Source organism: Chelon labrosus (genome assembly GCF_963514085.1).
Source record: "Chelon labrosus genome assembly, chromosome: 13".
NCBI classification, from domain to species: domain Eukaryota; kingdom Metazoa; phylum Chordata; class Actinopteri; order Mugiliformes; family Mugilidae; genus Chelon; species Chelon labrosus.
In genome coordinates this window covers 15,493,627-15,520,944 of record NC_140346.1, presented here as the reverse complement: position 1 = coordinate 15,520,944, position 27,318 = coordinate 15,493,627, and the positions used below count along the sequence as shown (strand labels likewise).

The 27,318-nt window shown below is 43.0% G+C and overlaps 1 protein-coding gene across 1 annotated transcript; it reads right to left on the bottom strand.

Moving 5' to 3' along the window:
- Positions 1-817: 817 nt before the first annotated feature.
- On the bottom strand, positions 818-23,749 carry tlcd2 (TLC domain containing 2). Its single transcript, XM_084559420.1, has 4 exons — positions 22,552-23,749; positions 21,798-21,880; positions 19,288-19,370; positions 818-4,349 (listed from the first exon to the last, which is right to left on the bottom strand). The coding sequence occupies exons 1-4, from the start codon at positions 22,728-22,730 to the stop codon at positions 3,969-3,971; spliced, it is 726 nt and encodes a 241-aa protein (XP_084415546.1). The 5' UTR covers positions 22,731-23,749; the 3' UTR covers positions 818-3,968.
- Positions 23,750-27,318: the final 3,569 nt, after the last annotated feature.

Sequence of the window (27,318 nt, the reverse complement as noted above, 5' to 3'; positions counted from 1 at the left end):
GACGTCGGAGAGGATCGATACAGAGCGCAAAGAGAAACACAAAACTTTATTTAAAAAAGGTCAAAACCGAGAGTGACCCGATTAGAAAACAAAGACTTCTTCTTACCTCATAACAAGCTGTTTATTTAGAGTCATATGACGACGGGTGTGATTCCAGCACCATGGACAGAGGTGAAGCAGGCTGCTGCAGTGGTTCTCAACATGCGGGTCCCGGTCCTTGTGAGGGTCGTTAATGAGTTCTGCTGTTATTTAATTCACAGGAACAGTGGCTGAAAACGAATTGGTTCTAGATGTAAGTGTGGAAGTATTAAATAAGATGGTGAGTTCTAGGTTAAACTCTCCCATCCAAACAAAAAATAAACGCCATTAAAATCAAGGCAAGGTTTAAATAGACAACATAAAGTGTATATACTATGATGATCTAATGTAAAAGTACACATCTCTTACACGGACACACACAGACAACCAAAAACTATACAAAGATGTTGTTGTTTTCTTTTTTCTATTTCATTTATTGTGTTACAGAAATATATGTATGTCTTGCTGTATGTTAAAAACTTTGTGATGCCAGTTATTTCAATGACAAACATTCCAACATTTATGGTTCATCCATCTGGAAATATTTTTAAAATATTACAGATTGGCATTCTGAAAACTGAGAATATTTTAACAACTGACTAGTTTTTAATAAAAATAGAAAACTTAACTCTGCCTAAGCTAGCTGCATTAATTATACTGAAATAATTCTGTCACAGGCAACTAAACCTGCAAAATGAGCAATTTTACTTGACATTTTGCTAATGATGTGAATTAAATACATTGTGTTACAGCCTCTTTGACGGCCCTACTTATTATATCTAAACCTCGACTAAAACGTCCCACATACTGTAGGACTTTGACTCTTACTTTACGACATACATACAGTATAAATCCCGACACAATCAGGAACTACAGCGCCCAAAAAAACGCGCCACCACTCATTTCTTCAATCTTTATTATCACGTTAAACAAATAAGGTCATTATATAAACATATAAACTGGAAATTTAATTACAAAACAATTTCTGCCACAACATGAAAAAATAAAACAGTTATATTTACACAGTCATATTTAAATATGACAGTTTAATGCGCCAAACAAAAAAATAAAAATAAAAGCAGAAGCTCAGTTGGTTTCCATTGCTTTCGTACAGCATTTTTTATTTCCTCCCTAACGAAGGAGACCTAAGTTCTTAACAGCCGCACAGTGTCAACAGTCTCCACTGGTATTACTTCACCAATCACCAGGAAAAAGAAAGTTTATGAATGAATGGCGGAGGACATATTGATGTGGTAATTATGGTTGGTTGTGATTAACTAGTCTTTCCTCATTCTCTAATAGCGGAGCTATTAAAAGAGGCCAGAACCAATGCAGTCCATCGGCACATTTATGATGAGGAATGAGGCTCCACAACCGCTGCTACTTTCTCTGCAACTACATCCTGAAACTGTTTTGTCCAACAGCTACAAAAATAAAACCTTAACATCTTCTTGAGGCATTGGTACGTGATTGGAAGTCGAACCCATAGAGGCAGTAAAACAAAAAAAAAGAAAGGCAGCAGGAGGTGGAGTGCAGAGAGAAGTACAAAAGGGTTCCCTTAGAGTCTTTAAGACTTTAGTACGAGGCGACATCTGGACTTGGCTGCTGTGTTTCATCACATCTCATTAAAACGCAATTATCAAATGATATCATACATGCATAACTTCAATAACATTAACAGAGCCTTGTACAACACTTTCACAAGTGTAAGCTTGCTTGTTAGAAAGAACTTCAATTCAGCTGTCTTCACTACAACCACAAAGCTGCTCTAAAAGAAAAATAAATGCAAATCAACATTCACAATAGAAATCCAAACAAGGAGACACTCTGATCCTAAACAACGATGATCCAGACTTTACCGCCTTCTCCCAAACAGTGTCATTTTTCGTTAGTGCAGTGATGTTTGGAGTTTAACGTGGACAGAGTTACAGAAAGTTATTATTTTTTTTGCCACTTTATCAGCTTTAAGTGCTTAATTTTTAATTTGACATTTCCTTTCAGCTGCAAGCGAGCATGTTCAGTTTACACACCGATCACGCTGCTGTGTTTATAATACGGTTTGACAGTCTGGTTTTGGGGCTTGAACATCAACAGATTCAAGCTGAGATGACAGAGTCCTTGCTCTCACAGACACCGAGCGGAGGAAATTGTGTCTGAGGAAACAAACAAACAAAAAAAAAAAGTAGCAAGGCGCCCTCCAACAAACACGACAAACACAATCCTATCGGCTAGAATCGACCGTTTTCACAACAGGAAAGCCTTTTGAACATTGTGTTCATTTCATCTTTAATCCACAGCTTGTCTTTTAGTACAAATAAATTACAAAGATAAACAATTAACCAAAACACTGATTACGCACACACAAAAATAAGACGCGAAGCAACAACGCAAAACACAAATGGCATCAAATATCACCAGGAGGACTGTTCACGCTTTGATTCGAGTTGGAAGAAGAGGCTGGCGCGTAGCAGCCACGTGTAAAGCAGTTTGCTGTATTCACAGATCTCAAACCCGTTTTGCTCCGGCGCCCACCTCAAGAACGTCTCTGCGTCTTTTGGCGCTTATTGGCAAATGAGGGGCGGCGGAGGCCTGGTAGGAAGGTCCACCGTCTCCGGTGGTCGTGGCTGCGTCGAGGTCACTGAGGTGGTGTAAAGGAATGTGCTGTCCCCCATTGGCTAAATGAAGAATGGCAACTCCTGCCTATCTGAGAGCTCCTACTGCAGACTGTACACTACAGGCATACATACAAATTACAAAATATGTATGGCAGTCTATAATACAGCACTATCTACGTCGTTTAGCTTTTTTTTTTTCTTTCCTGTCTTTTCACAGGATTGCAAGCCAGCAGGACTGACCGCTGATGGACACATGGCTGATTGCTGATGGGATATCTGGTTTTCTCCTTTTGCTAACGTAACTGACTCGATGTTGTTTCGTTTCTTTCAAGACAAAGACCTGGTTGGTGGAGATCTGAGGGGTACAAGCTGTTTTAGGGTTATACTGTATAATTATAAAGAATACAGAGCCTCTTGTGACTGATTCATAAAACATGATTTCTAGATGTTTAAATAGAATTTAACACAGCATAAAATGCCCCCTCAACCTTTTGTCCACAAAATATCATGCAGCTTGTTCCGAGTTGTTCTGTTTTGTTTAAATGCGACTTTAAATGCGTTACACTATTCTCTCCTTGAGCTTAGATTGACATCTTGCTGAAATTGCTTATACTATAGACAAAAAAAAAGTTTATTTATTCATTTATTTTTGTTTTTCTTTGCTAATAATCTGCCAAACACTGACAGCAAAGCTCATGTTAGAAAGAGGCAAAGAACTGTTACGAGTTCTCTGAGGTAGCAGGCGTTTTTTTTAGTTGAGGAGATTTGGTGGGAAAAAAAGAACCCCATTCACCTCCACATACGTATCTATAATATATAGACTATGAATAAAAGGCTATTGTTATAATGCAACTAAAGATATTGTTGTATTTATTTCTGGCTTTATGCACGAGAGTTGGAGGGCTTGTTTTATGAACAGTGCGTCGTCACTTGTCACCAGCTACATTTTAAAACAGACTTAGCCGAAACACCCTGCGGGACGATAAGGCGCTTGGTGTCATTTTACAAGGCCTCGTACTGTTCGTGTGAGGATCACTGCGGCACACAAGCGCAGAAGCCAAAACTGAAGCCAGCGCTAAGGCTGATGGCGAAATGGATGTGCGATCAGTGTTTGAGGAGACGCCATTTGATTTCACTTTCTGTTCTTCTGTTTCACGCGGAGGCAAAACGGTACCGAATCTCAGCCACAGGTGTTAATATACAGTAACGAGTAAAAAAAAAATTAAAAAATAAAAAAAAAAATCTAATCCTTCTTGTATCTCTTCCTCCTCCTCTCTACATATCCTTCTCTTTCTTGTTCTCCCGGGTGCTGCTCTTTAAAAAGTCGCTCCTGAGCAGCCGACAGAAGAGGACAATGTTCATGCACGTCATGATGGCCATGCCCAAGCTGCCCAGCGTGTAGGCCACGAGGGGCACCTTGTCCCTGTTGAGCACCAGCCAGCGGGTCATCCAGGCCAGCGTGTTGATGCGAAACACCACGTACGTGCCCAGGTTGATCATGCTGTTGACGCGGTACATGGTGCCCGTGGCGATGTTGGACATGCGCAGGAGCTGCCTGAGGTGGAGGAACACGGAGTTGATCTCCACAAACAGGGCCACCACGGCAAAGCCCACGTAGCGGGCGGAGAGCACGGAGAGGCCAAAGCAGGTGATCACCTAAAGGGGAAGACAGAGGGAAGGAGGTCAGCAAGGAGGGATGATACAATGGTTGAAGCTGAACATTTTTTCAGTTAAATATTAATATCATGTGCAGAATGGAGGGTTAATGATAATTAATTCAAACAAATAAACGCTAGAATAACCTAAATACTAAATGAATAGTGATCAGTCTGAATGATTCTGGTTCCTGGTGACCCTTACATAAACTTTTGAAGTTACATATCGTAGTTTCCGGTTCAGATGTTTCACCTCTGACACCGTTTTTATTACTCGATAACGTGGAAGGTCACACTGAGTAGGGCTTATGAAAGCCTGTGATGTAACCAGCAGACACACTCCACAAGGGGGCAGCAACGTCATTCAGAACCAGTCTGACAACGGTAAACACACATAACAGCTCCTGACACTACAATCAAGAGGTAGGGTCATGGGCACCTGACATGTTGTGACTGAAGGGAAAGCTGTTGCCCAACACACTCACGGCAACCGTGTTTGAGGTACGAAATCTGGATGACAGAAAAGTGTTTATACCAAAACAGGAGCCGGCATCCACTCACGCCGTCAGATCCAGCCGTTAGAGGTGGATTCAGAGGTCGTACCTTCAGTCTTTGTACCACCTATACCCGCATGTCTACGCATTAAGAGTGAATGTTGGCAATGAAGAGGAGGCGGTGGAGGAAGGCGAAGTAACTGTCGGTCTCAAGTTAGTACAGGGTCATGGGATACAGAGAGCTGTGAGAGAATAAGCTTATCTCTTTAGTCGTGGCTCATTGTGAGCAGTGTCTTGTGTTTTGTGCATGTGTGTTTCACGTGATGTCACGTGATGTCACAGGATGCATTCTCTAACGCGGAAAAAAGTCATGCAACACACTGTTTTAGGTTAGACCAGAAAGCATGTGAGGAAAGTCAACCTTTTCTGTAATTGTTGGGGACGCGCCGGCTATACCGATATCATTGTAGGACACTGTTCCTCATAGAATCTGGGGTTACAATACATAACCAACGTTAGCGCTGGCGAGGTCTTTTGAATCAGAGAACTGTTGCCAATTGCGGTCAGAAGGCAGCGTCAGCTCAAATTAAGACTGTTGGACATTTTAAATATTCCAGCTTTGTCCTCACTCAGGTGCAGCTCAAACAGGCCATAGAAAGACTACCAGAAGAAGTGTCAACCCACTGCAACAGCATGAAGCTACATTACTACTTCTCTTCTTGGAGAAGGTGCTGTCTGGTTTGGCCCCGGCTTCAAGAGTCGACCAGAGAAATGCGTTCCTCCCTCCGGTGCTCTGGCGTCAGATGTGACCACGCTTCACCCAAAGTAAGAGAGGAGGACCATGGCATCAAAACAACGAAGGTAACCTTAGCTGTAGCGGGGAAAAGAGACTCCACCGACATGAAAATAAATGTCGGTCAAAGTGGAAACTTTTACTGAAGTTTATAAAAATAACCATCTCTCGGAACCGCAAAGTTCCACATTAAATTTAAAGGCAATCTGGAAAGTAGCTGACAACCTACGGCCAGGACGATCAGTAATAATAAATGTTGTTTTTAGGATTGTCCCTGACACAAAGACACACTGAACGACCACACTGCAAATTAAACTCTACCACCTGTGTATTATCGCAGTGACGATGGCAAACAATCACAATGAGGAAACTGAAAACACGACGTCATTGAAGTCAGTCATGTCAACAGGAGAGAATATTTTTGTACCAAAGGAAGCCAAACAACACATTCACTAACAGGTGAGATCACACAGCAGTGCTGGCCACTGCAGTCACCCTCCTGTCACATTTCAGTGCGGTTGCACAAGTGCCTCCATGAGGTGTTACGCATACTCCTCGATGAATAAGGCGTGACGCCCTGCTATTAAAAGTCATCGAGGTAGGCAACAGCAAACAAATAAAAACACTGGTAACTAGTGTTTTTGTGATCATTGGACAAGTATGCAACCATCACATTTTTCTGTTGGTGACTTTCCTTCATTTTTTTTAAAATTTATTTTCCTAAATATAAAAATTTATGCAGTTTACATGCAAGTTTACATTCTTTTTATAGGAGTGAATGTCCGACTCAGTCCTGTACAAAATTCAAGGCAGTCATTCAACATCTTTTTGGGTCAGACGGAAACAACATGAGATCCAGAACCCTTGACTTAGGACAAAACAAATCTGTCACGCTGAAGGACAAGCAGGCTTTATTGTGAGCTCCCAAACCACCACGTTGTGACGGATGAGATACAGGACAGCGAGACACAACTGCAAAAAAAACAAACAAAACAGAGGACAAGGATGGACTGCACAAATTGTTATCCTTTAAAAACGCAGACTCCATCGCTCTCCAAGTGAAGGCTGACCTCAGATGAAATCAGGCGGCACGGAGGAGACAGATGATGAGATGGACGGAGTTAGACACAACTGACCATAATCTGTGCTTTGGCGAAGGATCAACATGGTACACATGTGCGAGAAGAGGCTGTGCTTGTGTAGTGCAACTGTTTTGACGCTAAATTTATTGTGGTGAACACTGTCTTCAGTTTATAATCACAATAGCTATCTACATCAAAAGAAGTGAGCGTTCTAGTTATACAGACACACCCAGCTGCCATTGTTCAAACCTAAAGCAAAGACACTCAGAACTCTCAGGACCTTTATCTTTTATCCTGAACACTCAAAAACAAGCCCATGCCCCCTGTTTAACCTGAGTTCTAGCACCTGTTTACACACAAGCGCACACACACATACCAGCGCCAAGCCACAGCTTCAACCGGGGGTCTTTATCTGAAGTCTAATCTGATGGGGGCAGATAAAACATTACAGAACACGGGGGTGCAGGGGTCAAAAACGTGTTCTTATGAAACCTCATGATATAATTACGAGGGCACATTCATTACCAAAGACGGTGCGCTACTTTATGATGTTGTAAAGAAAGGGGAGGCTTATAAAAACTCTTACATATGGACAACTGTTGACTTCCTGGGCTTTCATAATGCATGCATTTTATGGTCGGCTCTGTTTTACTGTGTTTGTGCTGTTCCGTCAGCCAATTGCGGGCATCCGTTGGCTAATCTCGGTATGACCACTGATAGCATAGCTGCTCACAGGGCCACAAGCGGTAACACTTTACCTTCTCAAGGCCACTGAGGGTGAGTATATAAGGCATAAGATGAACAATAAAAGACTAAGTGCGCAAAAATGCCACTAGGGAGGTGACTGAAAACTGATCTGACTACAGCAGGTCACCATCAGGTGATGATGTCCTCAAATGACTGAGCAGACAGCTACGCACCATCAGCTAGCCAAAAACTGATCCCGTCAGCTCTCTCTCTCTCTGTGAGCCTGTGTTAGTCATTCATGAAGGACCTGGCCCAACCCTCACTACCAGTACTGCTGTCAGCAGCCTCTGCTGAGGGGGGCTCACTGTAACCCCCACATACCAGCTCCTGGATCTATCCACGGTGGAATTGATTCAGCATTAGTTGGATTTGCAGGACTAAGCTTGACTTAGCAGCAGAGGCAGGACTGTGGTCAGACAGAAACACACACAGTAATGACACCTGTCGCATCCAAAATGGATACCCGGATTTAAACCACGATGGGTATTAATAAGGATTAAGTTGTGCCGCTTCAAACACAGTGAGCTTCAGTCTAATCTAAAAATAAGATTAGATATGGTTAGATTTATTTATTTTTAACTGGATCTGAAAGAAGGTTCTGGGTTTGAATCCATCGGCTGACTGGGGCCTTTCTGGGTGGAGTTTCTATGTTCTCCCTGTGTCCTCTCTGGGTTCTCTCAACATACTCTGGTCTCCTCCCACTGTCCAAAGACATACTTGTTAGGTTAATTAGTGATTCTAATGTGGCCATAGGTGTGAGTGTGAATGGTTGTCTGTCTATCTGTGTTAGGCCTGCGATGGACTGGCAACCTGTACAGGGTGTACCCCGCTGGGATAGGCTCCAGCCCCCCTGTGACCCTCCAGAGGACAAGCAGATACAGAAAATGAATGGATCTGAAAGGGCTACTTGGTTAGTTTGAAACATAATGTATAGCTCCTAAATATGATTAATACCATGTGGGCACACCTTCTTTCCGCAACGCCAAGATCCATTTAAGTCATTAAACAAAATTAAATCTGAACGGTGTAAGAACTAACTTCTGCTGATTAAGACTGTGATATCTAATCACATGCTCCAAACAGCTATTAAAACCTTGTGGTGAGTTTGTTCTACCAAGGGATTTCTCCAAGCTAAGGAATGATTTTTCAACTTTTCGCAACTTCTAGTCTCATAGTATTAGTTATAGTTATAGTATATATAGTTATAGTTACAGTTGTTAATAAGCTCAGCCACTTCTCTCACAGCCACCTGTAGAAAATTCAGACAAAGGGCTGAAAAACAAGGCAGCGTGAATGTTTGCTCGCTGCATTTTTTCCCTGTGGACTCAATTAGATGTAACCTAACCTAGACCCTGGTGAGGGACCTTTTCCCACTTTAGGGTGTAACGCTGGGTCTAGAGACGGTATGCGAGCACCGTAAAGGATGGTATGGAGGAAGACGCTCTATCACAGAAGAACATGAAATCCCTAATCCCTGACTTTTAGCTTCAAAGGAGGTCAAAAAAAGATATGACTGAAGTTCACACGGTGAGAAAGTTCGTGTCAAGATGAAAGGTACCAATAAATACTGACAGCTACTTGCCACAACTACCAGTCTTGTTTTGTACCTACAACTGATACGTATCACAGAAGTATAAATCCAGCTGCTGCACCCATGAAATGTGCTATAAGCCGCCATTAGTTCTCTCATATATCGTATAAGTTTGGATGGAAATCATGTCTTGACGTGGCAGCACACGTACTACCCTCTACGCTACTCACACATCCATACATTACTGACACAGCAGACATAAGACAGGCTCCACCTTTTGTCAACAGACTTGCTTATCGAATCTCAAAGTACATAACTCTCGCATGGCAGCGACTGCAGTTACACAAACACTGTCAAATAGTACAAACGACAAAGGCCTACAGGTGAACTCAACGCCGTCCCCTCGACCACCTGAAGTTTCCCATATACATGAGCGATTGGGTTATCAAATAATGTAATTATCTATACCAGCAACGTAACCTATTGTCCAGCGCAGAAAAGGTGTACGACCTGCAAAACAATGTAGTTTTAAACCGATATCTAGTTTGTCTATCGATTTACGAGTGACAGGAAACGAACACCAATGGAAATTCATGTTTGTCCGTGACATCACTTTCTTTTTTAAACTGTAATCCTTTTTCTAAACACAAAGACTCTATTTTATCTAGAGCATCAGAACCATCTTGGATTTTTCAGCTAGAGTTTCAGCACATACTCCGCTGCAGCCAACTTTGCCTCTGTCATTAGATTAGATTAGATTAGATTAGATTAAACTTCATTGTCATTATGCATGTTCAAGTACAAGGCAACGAAATGCAGTTAGGATCCAACCAGAAGTGCAGAAGCAGTGAGTGCAGAGTATATATATGGAAAAATATGATATGAGGACTATAGACATCAGGATATGTACAGATGTTGCAGCAGCATATTTAAAACTCAGGTTTACTGCATTGTGTGAACTTAAAGAGCTGTGTATGTAATGGATGTTTGTGTAAAACTTTTTTTTTGTTATATATTATGTATGGTATGCTGAGTGAAATTTCTGAGTTTGGGATTAATGAAGTATCCATCTCTCTCTATCTCTTAATCTAAGAATCTTGCTCTCCTGCTTTACAATGAAACTCGGCTCGTCTTCCCTTTTTGACACATACCTTGTCACAGCCACAGTGGACACAAAGCTGCTTTATTAAGATGTCAAACCAGTTTCCCCGATAACTTGCTCGGTGACTCAGTCAGGAGGAGGAGAATTTCAGGTTCGGCACGGTCGCAACCCTTCTGTTACAGTGAAAAGGGAGCGTGAGGGACGCATGTTAGTGAAAGAGGATGATGCAGGACGTTATTGGAGGTCATTCACCCAGGAAGCTCGCAGGAGTTTAACACAACTAAACCTGTATGTGCTTGTGTGATGTTTTTGTTTTGTTTTTTTAAAAAAGGATTGTCATTAACAGAATTCAATTCAATTCAGTTTTATTTATATAGCGTCAATAACAATACAAATCGTCTCAAGACGCTTTACAAAACCCGGCCTGAAACCCCCAGAGCAAGGGGTCAAAGGTGTGGGGGGGCTGGCAGACGTACTCCAAACAGAGAGTTAGGCATCAACAGGCCTAATGGGAGGGCGGGTCTACAACATGTTTGCCTTTCATCTCGAGAAAACTAGTTGAACGTCCATCTGCACCATCTTGTGACAATTCAATGTTCAGCTGGGAAACTTTTGGACCTGGCATTCATGTGGATGTTACTTAGACGTGTACCACACACCTAGACCAGACCAGGCACCCCCACCCCATAGCAATGACACTCCTTGATGGCAGCAGCCATCCCCAGTAGGATGCAGTCTGACACAGGCACACACACAAAAACGGTTTAGGAACAACTCAAAAAACATGAAAAACGGCGCAAGGTGTTGACCTGTCCTCCAAATTCACTAGATCCCAAACTGATCAAGTATCTGTGGGATGCAGTGGAACAAGCCTGATCCACAGAGCCTCCTCCCCTCAACCCAAAGGCCCCCACTAACAACAATCTGTTGCCAGACACCACAGGACACCCTCAGAAGGTCCATGTCCATTCTCTGATGAGTCACAACTGTTTTGGAGGCACAAGGGAGACCTACACAATATTAGGATGGTGATCATAATGTTATGCCTGATCGGTGTGTAATTCATTCATACATAAATAGTGTCAGGAAAAAGCAAACTCATATTGAAATCAAAGAAAGAGAAAGCAGAACAGGATTTGCATACACGCCTGTGATTAAATGTGACCAGTGTTAGGTGTGACGGAGTCTTGTTTGCATGTTTTAGTCAAGATGAACGAATGTGGCTTTTATTTTATCGATTACAGCTCCAAATGTCTACACTGAATACAGATGAAATAAAACACATATACATTACTCCCTGCGCTCTTGAGATAAGCGCATAACACGGATACGTTTCCTAAAAGTCCATTAGTGGACTGGCAGCGCTTCCTTGACACAGGTCACAAAGGGGCAGGAAATAACCTGGTGAAGTTGATGCACAGAAAGCTTTTAGGAAGCTCAACAGACAGACGCTAGCCATCCGATGTTAGTCAGACCAGCAGGAGGGAGGGCCTTACAACAGCTCAAAGATTGTGAGAGAAAATGGAGGGAAGGCTGTGGAGCTAGGAAACATGAGACAGTAAAGATTACACACACACAACCACACACAACCACATAGGAAGTCCAAAGATCGAAAAGACTATGGAGGACTGAAGGGTGGTGGTCATAACTACTATCATGCGACCTGCGTTAACTGTGGTCAGCAGACAGCGCCTGTGTCACGGACATCTCCTCAGCAAATGCGATTACTCAGGGTAAAAATGATCAATTAGAAATGTGCGGCTATTCATTTGCAAGTGTGTGCGCTACTTCGAGTCCAGAGAGTGAGTGCTTTTCCCCTTTTATCTGTACAGGAAACATCAGGGTGGGAGCCTACGATTGTCTGGTGGTGAGTCTTTGGTGAATCTTGGTCACTTGAGGTATTCAGGCATTCGGCGTGGAGGACGGAGAAGTGGTCTGGACTGCCATTACCTCGCAGCATCCAAGGAACATTAAATGAAAACACAAAGATGAACTTTTCCACAGCATCCTAAAAGCCATTAGGACCAGGAAGCACCTGAAAGCTCTTGAGATCTGAGGATATGCCAAACTGTTCATGGTTGTAACACATTGTGGCGTACTTTTGCAAAGAAAGGCAGAACAGATGCACGTGGAAACAGTCGTACTCCAATACGGTGCTTCCAAAACTGACTGTTATTATATAATATACTAAAAGTAACAGCTCAGCATTTAAAAAAAAAAAATTCCTGGTTTTCTTTAATGCAAGTTAGACGTGACGAGACGTCTGTACTGTAAACACATAGCCACAGCCAGTAGTGAGTTAATTTAACTTGGCGCAAAGACTGGAAAGACAGGAAACAGTAAGCATGGCTCTAGCTTTCCTTCACTCAGCCAGGACAACCACGACTTGTCATATTTGCATTTGTGCATTTGTACACACTTACTAAGAAGACATTACATGTTAATGAAAATCTTTAAGAGCTGCTGCTGCTGCTGAGAGAACCTTTAGACAAAGCACGGTTAGCTACTGCTTCCCGTTTTCAATGATTATGCTAAGCTAAGTTAGCCAGTCATGTGATTAGATCAATTTTCCTGCTTTCTCTGTTTGTGAACGGACAGATATGATGTTGGTAATAGTAGATTTATTTCCACTGCATGGTTTGCTGAACACAATGAGACAATGAACCGGCTCTCTCCACTTACTACAAATGCTCAGCGCACGGCGGCTCGTACGCTGCACCCTCACATGCTCGCACGCACGCCCACGCCGCTTTTGGAATCATACGCAAGTGCTGTGGTATTCCCAGAGCCGCCGCTGGACCTCCGCCAAGCTTGTTCTCCACCTTCTTCATGCTTGCTTTTGAGGTCACTAGGTGTGGCAGCCGCGCAGAACAAACGCACAGTTCCCACTCTGCCCAACCCTGTTTTTACCAGAGAGGACTCATCGGTTACCCGAGAGTCGACTCCCACTGTTTTCTAAACCCGCTGATGGACGGATGCCTCTAAAAAAGGCATTCCTGGTTGCTATGCCAACCGGGACAAATGTTTTTTTTTTTGTTGTTGTTATGGGGCCCTCTGCTTTTTCAGCCTTTTTGGAAAGCATGGCACGTGTGTTCGTAACACAACTGCTCTTTACTGCTGTCTAACTGTAAGATGAAGACGCTACATTACAACACTCCCAGCTGTTTTGATAAGCATCAAGATTTCCCTCACTGATGCGCACGGTAAAGGACAAATTCAAGTTTATATTCTGGTGTGCAATTACAATAAATTGTGAAAATGCGCTTATATGCATCTCGGCATCATCGGCATGCATCGTGAACTGCTTCTGACACCAAAACAATGGACAAGGAAATTCCTCAGTGCTGGACATACCATGAAGAATCAGATATACACAAATGCTACCAACACACAGAGGCTCATTGGTCCGTAGCCATGTGAGGGGGCGGCGCAAGCTGCAGAGAGTGGGAGGATGAGTGGGAACGGGGGAGATGTTTGGAAGTCATATGAGGATAGGGGGGAGGAGAACAAGGCAGCGTGTGTGATATATGGAGTGGGGTTGCAGCACAGAAGGGGGAGTAGTACGCTTTTGCAGAAGCCCTCTCAGGAAGTCGGAGGTTTTCAGTGTGTGTCGCTCACAGGAGCCTGTGGTTCATGTGGAGACCAGATGTCTATCCTCCTGTCTGGGTATACACAGAGCAGGGGGGACCTGTGGGATTTCCCGCCAAAAAATGCGACAGACACACACACACACACATATATATACACACCACACAATATTTCTTGTCATAAAAACTCATGTACGCGTTCCATTCTCTGTTGCAATCTCTCTCTCTCTCTCTGCCATCCCACTGGTCATGATCATCCTCAGTATGTGGCATGATATTGTTGACTTTCAGTTGCTCAAGCTCACTCAGCTCACTAAGCTAACAGTTTGTTCTGCTGAAGTTTCAGCGAAAACAAAAGGACGATCCAGCAGCTCACTTTGTGTTCGACACGGGAGACGTGGAGAAGTAACCCTCGCTCCACGTACCACACCGAAGTGTGGGTCAAAAAAGGAGAAGTGGCAGAGCCCATACCAAACATATCCGAGGCCCGGCTAGCAAAAACAAAAACATACCATAAAATCTAAGCGAGCTGCAGCTATGAAATATCAAGAAGTCAGAGCAGCTTGAAGCATGAAAAGATTTGCCACTAGAGGAAGCACATCCACCAGGAAACAAACCGGCAGAGCTTCAGATGTTTGGATGAACGTGAGGAAAAAGCAGTAACAATGGACTCTTCAAACAAAACGAGTCTTTACGGATTACAAATTCTGCCGCCACATCAGGCTTCCTTAAACAAGCGGCGGTTGCAAAAGGAAGAAGCTGAGGCAATGAAAGAAGTGACGACACGAGAGGCTGAAACAGGCGTTCAGGTTAATCAGGTTCCACATAGGTGGTGGATGTAAAGGATCTTCGAGTAACTGCTGACATGCGCCCACGAATACAGTATGTTCACGCCTCCATACGGGACATTCCTTGTTAGCAACGTGAGACTACACCACGCGACATCTATTCACATTCCTTGTAAACCGAGACAAGATCCTCTCATGTTTGACGTTGGTACGAGAGGAACCATGAAGACCAAAACATCACAAACATGGCTGAGGTGGTTTCCGGGTAACGGGAAAACAAAGACACGTGTGTTGTTGCGCCAGTGATAAATAGAAATCTGATAATCAACACCTTCGACGTGTTTCTTGACAAAGACTGAAGATCCTTCTAACAGTAATTGAAGGCTAATCTGTTCACTGCTTGAACACGCTCAGCTGAAGGGCTTCTGAGAATGTTATGGAAGATCTGAACCTTTCCCACCGCCCTGATTAAAGTTTTTGCAGCAACGGTTTTACACGTTTACGTCATTCGAACCTGAGGAAATGTGACGAATGATTAATCATTCTGTATTTTACTATATTAACGTCAAACCACATGGGACGGTTTTTGCAAAATTGGGAAACAGCAGAAGGCAGTTGAGAAATTAATTACTTCCCCAGGGTGTTACAAAGTCCTACCAAACTTCTTTTGAAAGAGCAGCTCATTTAGCTAAACTTAGGGAGTCTGTGCAAACGATGACGTCAATATTGTATGCTGCTTTAGATCTGCAGTAAGTAAAAGAGGAGGAGGAGACAGCCACTTAACCTGTGGTGCCCTAGGAGCGTCTGCTTTGGTCCCTCTCCGCAAAGATAACTAAATTCATCCTAATGAAAGAGGAGTGAGACGCATCAGTGGAAGGAAACTGAAAACATGCAGCAAAACTGGAAACCCCACGTGAGAGGGCCAAGGTGAAGCAGAAGGGTTAAATCTGATTCTTGGTGTTTCCACCGTGTATCGTTAATAAGAAGCATTAGATGTATCGTTACTCACATGCTTTCGTTCTCCGTGGGGGGAAAAATAAATAAAAGTGCCCTTCTGCCTCTGCTTGGCATCTTTAATTACAAGCTCACTATTTCCGAGAGTCATGGGCAAATGAGGCAGATTCAACATGGGGGTTAGGGGTTTTATTTACCAGAAGTAACATATATTGAACAGTTCACTGAGCTCAAAAGAGGCCAACTGATTATGCTCATTATGAAAACATTATTATTTCATTATTATTATGATAATTATGATAATTTTCAGATTTTTTTTAAAGCATTATGCGTTACGTTATGTTATGTTATATATAGATTTATGACTAATTTAAGCTCCTCAGAAGAAGCCACACTATTTCAGTCAGAGTTATCAGACCTTCCTGTTTTCCACAGGAAGCATGAGGTTATGGCAGGATCTCATCAGGCGTGAGTGACTGTGGCAGGGCTCACATTTTTTTCTCAGACGGAAATAAGAAGCAGTAATCTCGACTTCAGTCAATAAGACGAGGGTAAAAAAAAAAAAAAAACTTTCCATGGAATGTTTGACTTTACTATTTCTCCTAGGCGGCGACAACACAGATCAGGAAAACTCGTGTATGGCCACGTGCTGTTTCACTATATGGATGTACACCAAACAAAACCCTCACAATGAAAAGGCGGAAACGAGGACAAGAGGAAGGAATAACTAAATATGCATTTGTAGTCACAACCTGAAGAGAGATTGTGCGATGATTTAAAATTCTGGTTACAACTTGAAAGAGCCGATCATGTAGCTAGAAACTGTAAGGCAGGTCATTTTAAGGCTGAACAGTCCACTTTATAATCTTAACCATTAAAGTGAACAAACATCGCTGTATAATTGCTCTATACACTGATCAGCCACAACATTAAAACCACCGACAGGAGAAGTGAATAACATTGACCATCTTGTGACAATACAATGTTCTGCTGAGAAACTTTTGGACCTGTCATCCATGTTACTTAGACGTGTACCACCCACCTAGACCAGACCAGGCACCCCCACCCCATAGCAATGACACTCCTTAATTGGCAGTAGTCATCCTGACTCAGGCACACACACAAAAACGGTTTAGGAACAAGGTCCTAGCAGCACAAGGTGTTGACCTGGCCTCCAAATTCGCTAGATCCCGAACTGATCAAGTATCTTTGGGATGCACTGGAACAAGCCTGATCCACAGAGGCCAGTCCCCTCAACCCATAGGACCCAAAGGCCCCCACTAACAACATTCTGTTGCCAGACACCATAGGACACCCTCAGAAGGCCCATGTCTTTCTCTGATGAGTCACAACTGATTCAAAGACCTATACAATGGTCATAATGTTGTGCCTGATCGGAGTACTTGTACAGTATGTTCAGGTTGAAGTTCATTTTTTACACCAGTTTTCAAACACAAATCACGTTCAGCCCATACAAGGTTTGACAAAGTAATTCCTTGCCTGTGTTGTTTTAAGGCTTACACTTGTCAGCAGAGTCAGCGTCAGACAGAAACCACCTATATGCTCCCTCCTGATTTTGCGATAATCTTAACCGCCTTGTTTGTTCAGTCGCACATAAATGCTTTAAAGGCGGGATGGTAGGCACACAGTGTGACTGCATGTATTAACATGAAGACGAACAGAACTAATCTCCACCGTTACGTTTTAGTGTGCACAAGTCACCATAGATTTGTTTAAAAAAAAAACAAACAAAAAAAAAAGGAGAATGAAGGACTGGTGTGAAGAGAAGAAGGAAAATGAGTCAGCTGGCTGCCACTATGAGGAGAAGGTTCACTAGAGAGCAGCCTCCTGCTCCTGACCGTATGACCAGCTGCTCCTACTTGGTTCAGTGCTAACCCACTGGGAAAACTCCTAGGACTTCAGATCAAGCCCTGATTTTTTTCTTTATGAACCTCTAAAGCAGTAATCTAATTTATACCGGTCACAAGAAAAGAACAAACACAAGCTAATAAGTGTAAAGAAAAGTAACCCAGATGAGGTGAAGACTGCAAACGACCAGAGGGGAGGATGGCCTTTGTAAATCAGGCAGGGAGCATCACAGAGCCGAATGAATGAAAGTCTTGATGATGGTACAATAGTGAAACGAAGGGAGTGAAGAGAAAGAGAGTTCGCTCGCTGTGAAGCACAGAGAGCCGTGTGAATGAGAAAAAAGCCTCCGTCCCTCCCACACTCTAATGACAATCTGAAGCCAGCTGGCTGTGGCCAAAGCGCCCATTCACTGGACTTCCAGGAAGTGAAGGAGAAAAGGCACGACTTTCAAAAAACAAATAAATATAAAAAGGGATAGGGTTCGATCTTCTCTCAAACTGTGTTAGACCTTTGCCACCCACGAGACGGGTGGTGCTGTGAGTGTTTACGAACCCCGAATCTCACAAACTGGAACTAAAATCAGCACACGACCCTTGGTTAACTCCTACGCTAACGGACGCATCACGACCGGTGAAGACTTTGACCTTTGACTTCAGTAAAAACTGCCAAAATCTAGAGGAAAAACATGAGGTGGCCAATGATTTACTGCCAAAATAGTTTGCAAATAAATGAGCAATAAGCCGAGAGAGCGGGCCTCCTCCAGCGACCCTTTCTAACTTGGTATTAATTGCAGATTTTGTACGTGATGTGATTCGTCATGCTGGTCGTTAGGCCAAGTATTTGTTGCAAGGAAATGACCAAATCTTATCTCACAGTCATTTACCTATGAAACCTACTAGAGAAATATGCTGGTTGACGAAACCCAGACACAGAATTAGCCTCCATGTCGATATAAAAATTCCCAGAGTGTATGTGAGAAGGAGTTGGTATCCACGAGGTTTTCTAGGATGGCATTTATATATAGCACGTATATATATCTTGGTATGTATTTTAAGCATGGTATGATTTACTCGTGTGCAACTGGAACGTACGAATGCAATGTGCTGTAGTCTTTATGCTGCACAAGCCAAATCCTCAGTGACCTGATTTCTAAATTTTACAGACAAATATTTCCACATACTTCAGGTTGGAAAATATTCCTGCATTAATACGCAAACACACACATAAATCCTGGCCACTGCACAGAACAAACATACCCCAGACGGGGCAGAGATAGTTCCTACAAAACCTCAATCACGAGGTGAATAATACACTGCAATAACAACAGCAAAAGCTTGGCAACAGAAAGCCACACCAACAACGCCAGCGTGGTCCTGGATATGGGTCAGGCAACCAGAAGTGGGGAAAGAAAATATACAGCCAGGATGTTGTTGTATATTGCCACTTCAGGCCACTTCCCTGTTTATTTTCCATGGTGTTTAAATGCGAGGACGGAGGAAGGGTTCACTCATCTGACCCGCTCCTCCGTTACCAACGTGTCAGCCTGCTCAGGGTCAGCGTGTCATGAAGATAACTGGCTTTTATAGGAAACCGTTGTGTGTATTTAAGTGGAGAGACACGGGGGAGTCGAGTGGAGTTGAGTGTTTCTCAAAGAGCGAAAGAAGGTTGAATGCATAGCAGAGGGGGCTGTCACACAGGAATGATTGTCTCATTGTTCCTGTCTCCCTTGTTCTTCGCGACTAGACGAGAAAGACAGGTATTTTGTCTTTCTCGCATCTCTACTTCTGTGACAGGTGCGTCTGGGTTTTAGTCTGGAATCCGTCTATTCAGTGACTACCGTGGAGGGAGATCGTCTGACTGGTCAAGGCAGATGACTCCTTACACGAATCAGAGGTTACAGAAGCACCGGTCTTTAAGGTGAAACATCGTCTGGACAAAATGTAAAATGTCAGAGCACCGTTTCTTTTTCTTTTAAATGACTGAAAGGCCTACCACGGCGTGATGAAAGAGCAGCTCCCAGGACTGATTCAGCTTCTGGTAGACAACCATGTCAAAGAAGTCATAGATGAAGTAACCTGTGGGGACAGACAGCATTTGGTTAATGTCTCGTCTTTTGGTTCATTAATCAACCAAAAACAAAACACAAACAGACTCTTTGGACAAGAGCAGCCTTCAGCTGATCAAGTGTGTCAGAGGGGGGCCCTGCTTCCATGACGACAGCGATGGAAACCAAGATGCGTCTCGGAGAGGGGGCTATTCATATCCACCACCCCCACCCCCTTCCCGCCACCAGCCGTATCCATGGCGACAGCCTTTTCAGAATGCTGGAAAAATAATGAAGGGTTGAGGACGGAGACGGAGGGGCTGGAGGGAGCCCTGGGCTTTTTGGTGCGGCAGGAATTAACCCCCTCGTGCGGGGAAGGCTGACACCCAGGACCCTTCTGTCGGTGCGACGAGACGCTTGGGCTCCGCTCACCTCAAACAATACGCTACGAGCCGCGGAACAAATGGCCGCTGCCGTCAAGCTCTTTAATAGGCGCGCTGACAATGGACGGACAAGACAATGACGCCTTTAAAAAACAGATTTTTTTTTTTAACAAGAGGTTAGGTTTGGGTCAGGTTTTGCCATAAACAGCCAACGAGAGCACGTGTGTCTTATTAACTTATTAACCTTATCTTTTTTTTTTTTTGTGAACAACTTTTTTTTATTGCTTTTCGAGGAAAACAAGTACAAGTAAAAGGTACATTGCAACCTAATAGAAATTAAGAAAAGGAAAATAATTTATTAACCTTATCTTGACCCCGTGTTTTTATAATGATTCATTCAGCACCGACTGTCAAACATGAAGGCGTGATAAAGAATGAGTGAGAAAGAGAAACAGAAATAGATGTTTTTTTGTAAGAGGAGCTTCTCTCTTTCTGTGACAAGGCCAGGATGCCACTTTTAAGCTCTGCACAGATAACGTTCACGATAACAACAAGTGAATCGGACACGGCTTTCTTATCAACGGCTGCCCAACCAAACCTCACACGGACGGAAAGAATACGTCGGTGACGACAGCCTCTCAAGGAACGTGTCTGTTTGTTTTTCCAGTTCAGGATCTTCTCGGGGAGATTCGATAGCGTGTCTACATGAACAGGGCATTCCTTTCTTAAACCAGTTGTCATGTGACAGCCTGAAAACCTGTGTGACACACAGGTTTTCAGGCTGTCACATGACTACAATGACTCTGTGTGTGAATGACTCACATAAAACTTGATGAAGACACCTTAGCCTATTACCCACTGTGTTACTGCAGCACGTCAACATCAGCAAGTCTTATTTTTGAGGTCTGTGTCTTTTTATGTATTAGAGGTAGCTAGATATTCTTTGGGTGAAACAGCAACACAGAAAGTGTCTTTACTCACAGAAAAGACATTGTTCTAGGCAGTGGACAAGACAAATCTAATGCATATAACTCCAAACTTGCTGAGGTCTGAGATGCACACCACATTTCTGGCAGCGATCGAGCTCCCCTTCCTCGCACCACCGGTATCTGCTGCGGACAGCTTGCACGGATCAACTGACTCTTTTGCGCACTTGCTGCCTCGGTGATGTCACACGACCGTACGAGGTTGCGCGTGGTGCCAAGGGGGGGACCGACCATAATGCCCCCCATTGATCTTCACACACCAGCGCTGCTCCTCGCCTTGCCACCGTCCAGGGCCAGGCTTCCAGAAAGAATGCCAAACATCCCGGGAATCCCTCGAGGAGCCTCTGCGCTCCCCCCCCACCCCCGGCACGCATCCAATAAATTTGGTGGATTTGAGAGGGCTCACGTGCCACCGATTTAGGCGCTTTAATAGGGGGAGAGAAAAATGTGGCGAGCTGCTATTTTAAGAATGTCGAGGTAGCACGCGCACCTAGGTTTTAGAAATTAAATCAGGAAAAATCTAATTTATGCATGCAGGTGGTGGACGTCTCTGGAGCCTGCATGGTGAATTCCAGTATCAAAACCCACAAAGCTATATTTAATAGAGTCAAATCAGAGGGAGAGTGCACAGCTCTTAGGACACACCCCAGTAGCTGCTACAATGCATACATAGATAAAGGCTGGGAGAATATTTTAATTTAGGTCAGCCTGCCCCTGGTAAACCTTGTAATTTATCACTGTAACTGTGGTATTTTGTAAGTATGAACAATGAATAACCGTGACTTGAGAAATGGGTAACTCTATGAAAGCACACTGGTCTCATAGTCAAAAGATCTCTCTTACACAAGCCACTAAACTAATATAAATAATTGTCAAGCTGTGACTTGCGTTAGCTTGGCGAAAGGAAGGTTTTGCATGAACGCTCTGAGCTCAAAGTGGGACTGGCGCTTTGAAGGGAAATGAGAGTAGCTGGGGGTGGGTTCGAGTCACTTGCCTCGACTCTATACCTGAGGATGGCAGCACTCACCTCTGAGCCCCCCCTTCCATCCACCACCAACAACCCATTCAGCTGCGACAAGTGCTACTCACCGATTGAAAACGACACCAGCGCATGAGAAAACACACAGTGGGTTTCTATCAGGTCTTCAGCCATCTGTGGTTGGACGAAGAAGCTGGAACAGACGGTCGGACAAAGCATTTTAAAGTTTGAGAAAAAATAATAAAAGTTTGTGGAGCTTTATGAGAGAGCAATGTCTTTACCAGGGGTGTAGATCCGATGTCAGGATTGGGGGGGACACAAAAGTGATTTTTGTTTTTTGTCGGTATGCAACTCATACCATGGCACCATACCAATCATTTCTTTTTAGATGTGAATCTAAAATGTGAAGAATGTGAAATCTGAAAATACATTTGTTCAATTTCGATAATTTTTTATTGGGGGGGACAATTCATGTTTTTCACAAATTGGGGGGGACATGTCCCCCCCATCCCCCCCCCCCCCCCGGGATCTGCACCCATGGTCTTTACACATAATCCAACTACAACATGTCATTGATAGATAGATAGATCCAAACACAAATGTGCAAGTAGCAGTATAAGCAATAAAGCATGATGAAGTATAAAAATATAGAATATATAAAAGGCTCTGGGTTACAGGAATCACCAGTAGCTTATGTCTGGACAACAATCAGGGAGCATAAAACGAGAAAAACTACAGTTAATGAAGATGTCTGAGAAAGTCGCGCCAAAAACACCAAACACAAACCAACACAGAATCAGCGTTACACAAATAAAAACCAATCATTTTAAATTAATAATCTAATAAGACATCACCAAAACTCACCAAAGCACTGCCCATATCGCAGTGATAAAGCTGTGCACGAACGACGTGGAGATGTTTCTCCATTTCCACGCATTCCTGCAGGCAGACTCGGGTATGGACAGTTTACCGACCCCAGTGTTGACAAGTCTGAAAAATCCGACGGAGCACCCGGTCGTTAAAATCACTGATCCCAGCTCCATGGTTGAAGTGTTTTGGGTTTTTTTTTTGTTTGTTTTGTTTTAGCAGGAGGTGGGGGGATCACAGGCCACGGTTGCCCCCCGAGCTGTGGATATAGAAACGCGGCGGAGCCTCCGACTTGTGGCTCAGGAACCAACAGGAGACAGCGGAGCACTTGTCAGCGCAATACTTTGAGACAAAATCACGGAGCGCCGGCGTATTCCCAGTTGTTTCCGCTCAGACGGGCTTGTCAGGCGCAGGCAGAGAGCGTGTTTCTTTCACGGTTATCGTCCACGGAGAGAAGGCGTGGAGGAGACTGTCAAAGGCACTGACCCGCACACTAAACGCTGTCTGTGATACTGTTGTTTTATAACTGTCTCCTCGGTAATAAAAGCTCCGCGCTGTCGGGTGGAGCCGGTGGATGTGGATGGTGAATGGAGGCGTGAGTCCTTGTTTATGGTTGTGAAACCGCCCTTTACTAAACGCTCGGCGCTCGCTTGTGTAACTTTTTGACATCAACAGAAACCAAACAACAGCGACTCCCCGCCCTACTACGAAGGGGCGCGGCTACGAGCACGCTTCACGTGTTGGGAGGCGTTCAGGTGCCGTCGGAAATGTCTCGATCAGAAACAGAATCAGAATCCGCTTTAATGACCAAGTATGTGCACATACAGGGAATTTGACTCCGGTAACTTTGCTCTCTTGTACATAAATACACGAACTTAAATAAGTGAAAGAAAATTAAAAATAAAAATAAGATAAAATACAATAAAATAAATCTCAATCTATACACATAAAATATAGAATAAGAGCAGATATATACACCAAACCATTTGTACAGTGACTATATACAGTAGTGCAGAGTTATTGTTTTGTTCATGTGAGTGGTCTCGCACTCTGTGACTGCTCAGAGTTCAACAGAGCGACAGCCCGGGGGAAGAAACTGTCCTTGGACACTCTTACTGGACACTCTGTCATTACCATGTCTGTCTACCTCTGCTACATCTGGTGACTGTGATTTTCATTCATTTTTTCCCATTTGTAGCTCTCATATTTATAAAAATATTCTACTTCTACTGGTCACTTTATATTTCTAACAGGTCACTTTATATTTTTAACATAGTTTACAGTTGTATAAACATTTTATTTCTAGTCACTTTCTATTTTTTATATAGCTTTTGTATTTTATGTTCAGTGTATGTTACTGCTACTGGATGCTTGAATTTCCCTCGGGATTAATAAAGTATCTATCTATCTATCTTGTGGCGGGTGGTTTTGGCGTACAGCGCTATGTATTGCCGGCCTGAGGGGAGAAGTCTAAACAGGTTGTGACCAAGATGTGAGGGGTCTGTGGAGATTTTACTGGCCCGCTTTCTGACCCTTGACCGGTACAGGTCCTGGTTGGAGGGAAGGTCAGTGCCAATGATCCTCTCTGCAGACCTGACTCTTCTCTGCAGTCTGTCCCTGTCATGTCTGGTGGCGGATCCAAACCAGACTGTGATGGATGTGGTCAGGACAGACTGGACTATTGCAGTGTAGAAGATGATCAGCAGCTCCTGAGGCAAGGAGCCTCATCACAGATTTGAGACACGTTTTTTTTGCCCTAAAAAACATCCAAGGATTGTTTTTCAGCTGCGAACTGCTCTTTGTCACATCTCAGAACAACACGTTTTCAGCAGTAACTCAGTCACTTAAATTAAACAAATTATTGTATATTCACACGAAGACATTGTGTAGGGAAACTCAACAGTATTTGGTACTAGAAGAGATGTCAGAAATGATCAAATACTTCCTAAAACTGGTATTTTGACAAGTATACACTCAGTAAGCTTTTAACAATAATGTTAAAAGCTTACTACATTTGCAATATACACCAATCAGCCACAATATTAAAACCACTGACAGTAGAACTAAATAATATTGAACGTCTTGTGGCAACACTATGATCTGCTGGAAACTTTTAGACCTGCCGTTCATGTGGATGTTACTTGGACAGGTACCACCCACCTAGACCAGACCAGGCACCCCCACCACATAGCAATGACACAGACACACACAAAAAAATGGTTTAGGGACAACTCAAAAAACATGAAAAACAGCACAAGGTGTTGACCTGGCCTTCAAATTCACTAGATCCTAAACTGATCAAGTATCTGTGGGATGATCCACAGAGGCCCCTCTCCTCAACCCATAGGACCCAAAGGCCCCTACTAACAACATTTTGGTGCGAGACACCACAGGACACCCTCAGAAGGTCCATGTCTATTCTCTGATGAGTCACAACTGTTTTGGAGGCGCAAGGGAGACCTACACAATATTAGGAAAGTAGTCATAATGTTATGCCTGATCAGTGTACATTAAAAAAAAAAAAAACGCACTGACACCAGGTCAAACTAAATGTAATATGACAGTCCATAACTACCCTCTACCAGGTGTTTATACTCAGACAATTTTTATTATCACTATCAAGGGTAGTATGAGGAAAATGTTAGGTGATATATGTTATTGAGAAAGTATTTATAGACAGAATTAATACATTTGTCTTTTTAATTTTAAAGCCAGCAGTCTACGGTGAAAGTCAGTTATGAGCCGTTCTTGTATTAATTTCAGTGCTCATCGTGTTTTTTGATGTTTGTAAATAAAATAATATATCATTTCTGGAAGATGAACCAGAATGAGCTAGAAAATACTCCCCCACCTACAAATTTGTAAATTACAAAGGGCTCCTTAAGGCAACACCGCCTCTAACACACCTCATTGGCTCACGAGCCAACATGGATTTATGGGAACAGTAGTTTGTTGTGAATGGAGACTATGTAAGGACCGCATGGCGCTCTGATTTTGGCCCAGCGGTTATTTATGCACCAGTGGTGTTTGATATTCTAACGGGACATCGAAGCCTAAGGAATGTTTTAATTTTCATTATTGTTTCATTTCGCGGAAATGGCCCGAAACACAAATGGTTTCATTCAAACCCGAGCCTGGTCACAAGCATGAATGACTTCCCTAAAGTTTGATGACACAGCGACACCTCGTGATTAAGAGCCAGACCACACGGTGACCTAAAAATGTATGCTGACATAACAGGCTTGTACTAAATCTTATCTTGATGAAGGTTATGTATTCAGCATTTATTTTTTTTTTTTAAATAACTGAAAGAGCTGTTGATTGAACTGTGTTTTCATTTTGGAGGCTGTGGTTTGAAGTACTATTGAATTGTGTTGTGTTTTAGCGACACATGTTCCTATATTTTGTTCAGTCAATGGGCAGCTAGGCTAAATATTAAAAACACTTTTAAGTTTAATTTAATAAAGTTTTACAGCAGAATTTATGTCTAATCGGTTTTCTTCATTAATGTCTTTTTCTGTGTTTGGTGAATTGAATTCTAGCCGTGAGGTTTCTCCTTCTTAATATAAATAAACCTCTGGGTGTTGTGTCTTCATCCAGGCACAAATCCTCCCAGTGAAAGTTGGGACGTATTTACACTGTACAGTTATTTTTGTAGTTCTGTTTTGTTCAACACAGAGTCATCTGATAGTGTTTCGTTGTGGAGACACAATGTGCACTTCCTGTTGTCTTGTGACTATCAAACATATCCAGATCAGGACTGGACTGGGCTCCAGACTGAGACACATAACAGGGAGGATTTATTTAACAGTTTGTACTGAACAAACTCCATCTACATCTAAAAATGCTCCAGATGTGAAGGGACATCTGGCAGCATGGACAGATGGCTGACAGAATTAATGTAAAGTTACTGTCAGGTGTGTGGTTGAATCAGTCACAGTGACACCGAGGACACATATACTGTCATTCTAATGGTAGACACTTAAAACTTTCTAAACTAGTTGCTTTGATTTATTCAGCATCAGTTCTGACAGCATAATTCACAGCACCAGTTACCAGAACATGACGTTTACAACATCGACAAGGAGGTGAAGACAAACTGAAGCTGTGCAACAAGCTAACACGCAGGTGTCAAACATACGGCCTGCGGGCCAAAAGCGACCCGCCAGAGGGTCAAATCTGGCCTGCAGCAAGAATTTGCAAAGTGTGAAAATTACAGAAGACTGCAAATTTTCAATGAAAATAACTGCTACTGCTAATTTAGGGATTAGGATAGTTTATTAAATGTAATAATTCTCCTAATTTACTTGTTCTTCTTTTCACTAAAACATAATAGAAAAAATCTGGAGTTGTCGTTACTTATAGGCATTATATTGAGTTCAAATTGGGCTGTTTGTGGCCCCCGAGCTAAAATGAGTTTGACAGCCCTGATCTAACAGAATCGACATGAACACAGTTACAGCAGAAAGATGTGAGTTATGTCTTATATCCTTTTTCTTATCCTGTACTGACATGAACAGTTCCGTACAAGTCCTAAATTGCTCGGTCGAAGACAATATAAAAGGAATTTATTCACAATATCTACGAAGTTTTATAATTTTGTTGTGTCTACATGCAAAATACACACCTAGGCGTCCAAAAAGTTGGATCTCCAGCATCACTAGCAGCTCTGGGGACTAACGTCGAGAACGTACGTCTGCTTTTGAAATGAATTTTCCTGGAATATTTATTTTTTTATTTATTTGTGTCTGTCCATCATCTGCA

Excerpts from the sequence above, each read along its gene's own strand:
- tlcd2 (XM_084559420.1), bottom strand. The coding sequence starts at position 22,730 with ATGGAGCTGGGATCAGTGATTTTAACGACCGGGTGCTCCGTCGGATTT. Across the intron at positions 19,371-21,797 it reads GCTGGTGTCGTTTTCAATCG|GTTACTTCATCTATGACTTC; the intron begins GTGAGTAGCACT and ends CTGTCCCCACAG. Across the intron at positions 4,350-19,287 it reads TGCTCTTTCATCACGCCGTG|GTGATCACCTGCTTTGGCCT; the intron begins GTAGGCCTTTCA and ends CTTCCCCTTTAG.